Source organism: Ceratina calcarata, unplaced genomic scaffold (genome assembly GCF_001652005.2).
Source record: "Ceratina calcarata isolate Rehan_Ccalc_2016 unplaced genomic scaffold, ASM165200v1 scaffold179.2, whole genome shotgun sequence".
NCBI lineage: Eukaryota > Metazoa > Arthropoda > Insecta > Hymenoptera > Apidae > Ceratina > Ceratina calcarata.
In genome coordinates, this window is record NW_017139322.1 from 61376 (window position 1) to 65058 (window position 3683).

The 3683-nt window shown below is 37.3% G+C and overlaps 1 protein-coding gene across 1 annotated transcript in view; it reads left to right on the plus strand.

Moving 5' to 3' along the window:
• The window catches only part of DIP-lambda (Dpr-interacting protein lambda), a 32213-nt gene that overhangs the window by 24393 nt on the left and 4137 nt on the right, over positions 1–3683 (plus strand). The window contains exon 7 of the mRNA XM_018037846.2: positions 2962–3132. Coding sequence (XP_017893335.1) covers positions 2962–3132 — 171 coding nt within the window. The remainder of the gene's footprint in view (positions 1–2961; positions 3133–3683) is intronic.

The window sequence follows — 3683 nt, forward strand, 5'->3', positions numbered from 1 at the left end:
CAGGTCACTGACAGATATGGCCATGTGTTTTAGTTTCGAGTGTCAGGCTTCGGCACATTGACCTACTGAAATTCTTTTAGGAGCAGATGAACTTAAAGACGAACGACTAATTTCAACTCTAATTCTCTTCCCATTTTTTTATAATTTTAGCTACTCTGTAATTTATAAAGTTGTTAGTTATTTGATTGAATATGTTGCATTTATTCAGTGAACGTAACTAACGACTAATTGCTTTGTTTTCTGTAATATTTAAACGATTTCTTAGTTGCTCTTGCATGTAAGTTTTGTTTTAATCCCATGTTTTCGTCACGAGCGTGGCATACGGGCCGCGGCAACGCACGAGGCGATTATCGCGCTCCTGCCCGCCTTGTATACGAACGCTCTGGTTGGTCGGTAATTTTTGTTAATAACTCGACAACCACGCCTCGGACAACTTTTTTGCAAAGGAAAAAGTTCTTTAAAATCACCGTGGCTCCTCCCCATTTCAAGGCCTAACACTAGTTCTGGGACACCCTGTATGTATGTTTTTCCAAGTCGCCTTTAATATACATGCCATTTCGACGTCTAATTGGAAAAGTGAAAGATTCTATTCAACAGCTAGTGCTAATACTATTCTTATTGTGCTCAATCTGACCACTGGAGCATATATTTCCATAAAATCAATTCCAGGCTGTTGAGCATAGCACTTTGCTACTAATCTGGCTATAGTTCCATCACTCCGATATTTCGTTCTCAACCCCCATTTACATCCAATCACGTTTTTATCTCGAGGCCTCACTACGGAAGTCCACGCTTTATTATCAGCGAGTGCATAGTATTCTTTTCTCATCGCTTTCTTTCATTCTGCGAAGTTTGCACCACTAAGTGCCTCTTCAAGTGTTGGATTCTCCTCATGTACCATTTTGGTTTTGACAGAATTTGTTTAGCGTCTTGAGGAAGTGTGCATAGAATAACAACACTTTAATTATCAATTGAGCTTTAATATGCTTTAATATAAAAGTATAGAAAACACATTCACACTGTGACATGGCCGATATGCGCCTCGTGTTCGACTACCTTGTACAGCCACCGAACTCGCCACTAGAGGCATGATCATCGACNAATTAGATCAATTATCTGTTCGCTTCTATTGCTTGACTGTGTAAAACGAACTGTAGTTTGTTTTTCCTTTATGCACGTTTCACATAAGGGAATTTTATCATTTTTATTAAAATTCATACCCACGACCATGTTTTTAGATACTGAAGACTTCATATCGGACTCATTTAGATGTCCATATCTTAAATGCCACATGGTATTTGTGCTTACTTCGTTATTTTCCGCGAACAGACAATTTTGTTTAATAGTTGCGTTAAGAAAATATAAATTTCCTACCTTCGGTGTTGTGATTTCTTCCATTCTGCTAATCATTATTTTTGCCTTGTTTTTTGTGAATAGAACCTTCTTTCCATTCTTTGCCATCTTTGCTATAGACAAGAGACTTGTTTTCAATTCAGGAACGTATAGAGTATTTTCACATTTTATAATTTGGTCTCAATTCCTATTCCCCTTACTTCCACATTTCTTTCAGTGGCAAGTCCAATTGTCTGATTAACAACGGGTTTTAACCTGAAAAACGAGGACTTCTTGTTGCACATATGAGATGTTGCTCCACTATCTATGCACCAATCGTTGCTCATCAAGTCCATAGTGGTCAAAGCTAACCTTGCTGATACATCGTGATTTTTCATTTCATGTACCGTGAGAATATCTTCACCTTCTGTCATGTAATTTGCTTGTTGCTTTGCATTGGCTTTCCTTTTAAAACAATTGCTTGCTTTGTGTCCCAATTTTTGGCAATAGTGACATTTATATGGTTTGTAAGGTCTTTTGGTGGTAAATCCCACTGCGTTCACTTTATTTTCACTTACTTCCGTGCTTTGAAGATCATTAGTGAACTGTGGCTTATTTGCATTTCTCTCGTGCTTTACGTAAAATGCTTCTTGCGTACCACTCCTTCCATCTACCCTTTTCCTTGCTTCAGATTCTTCTAAGAGTTTTATCTTTAAGGACTATGGATCTGGAAGTTTATCTCTTGATTCTATTGCACACCTGAAATTCTCATAGTCATTTGATACATCGTAAAATGCTTCTTGCGTACCACTCCTTCCATCTACCCTTTTCCTTGCTTCAGATTCTTCTAAGAGTTTTATCTTTAAGGACTATGGATCTGGAAGTTTATCTCTTGATTCTATTGCACACCTGAAATTCTCATAGTCATTTGATACACTGTATAGAATTATTATCGACAAAAGATTATCACCGATTTGTATGTTCATCTCCATCAATTTGTCGACTATATGAAATAGTTTATTCAAATGTTCAGCCATATTTTCGCTCACTTCAAGTTTTGTAAATAATAATTGCTTTAGAAGTGATGCTTTCTTTGCTGGTCCTTCTGATGCATATACTGTTTTCAACGCCGTCCACACATCTTTCGATGTTTCGCAATTCTTTGATGATTCTTGTATCAAGCAGTAATAAAGTTGTGTGGTTCAAAGTAAATCTCCAAATTGAAGTTAATAGAAAACCTAAGAAATACACCACAAGTAAAATAAGTATTCTAACAATAATTAGTACTATAAAATTTTAACAGCAGAGAACAGGTTTGAACAAGAGGCGGCCGTATTAAGAAGGGCCTTATTCAGGGGGGCATTATTGAGAGGGGCCTTATTTAAAGGGGCCTTCTTGAGAAAGGTCTTATTGAGAAGGGCCGTATCGAGAAGGGGTCTATTAGGAGAGACTTATTTGAATTTCGGACATAGTTGAGAGTGATATCGCAGTTCGAGAGCAAATAAAAAAGAATGTTCCTATGACCTGAGAAGGGCTTTATTGAGAAAGAGATCTGTATAATGAAATTGCAACACTCAAGTATAGAAAATTAAATAATGGAAATCAAATTGTTTTGATTTTTTATTTAAGGCGACAAGCTACTGCCAGGGGACAAATACGTGATGACGGAGCATGCGTTGAACGACTACTCCTGGCAGATGAACCTAACCGTCAACGAATTAACGAGGCCTGACCTCGGGGAATACGTCTGCTCATCTGTCAATGCCCTCGGCAAGGCTGACGGAGTCGTTCGCTTGCAAGGTAACAATTTATTTTAATTATCAAATTTTAGTTATTTAGCACGTTAAACGCGGAACCAGTTTTACTGAGCTTTCCGTTCAGACGGTGCGGCAGGTTTCGGCCTTAACAAATAATGTGTTACATAGTATGAAACGTATGTTGCAGCGACGATTTTATTTCACTTTCCGGTTGGACTATGGTAATGCGTAGCAAAAACAGCCAGAAATTTGACCAAAAATATCGTCACTTTCTGTAATACATGTAAAGTCAAACCATATCTTTGTTTAGAATGTTTTAGTCAATTCATTAAAACTACATTATTTATTTATTAACTTTGATACTGCCAGTTCCTGGGACTGATGCCAGCAAAACGAAAAATTCACTATCGCTTCCCAGGGACCGACAACGTGCCGCCTGAACGAGAAGTTCACTGTCGGTCCCGAGGGACCGACGCCGACGTAGCGCTTAACGTATTAATAAGTATACTAATATTTAATAAATTAGTTATTTAATATTTAAAAAATAAATCTTAATTGTAAATTAATTGCTAATAAAAAGAAATCTTAAGTGCA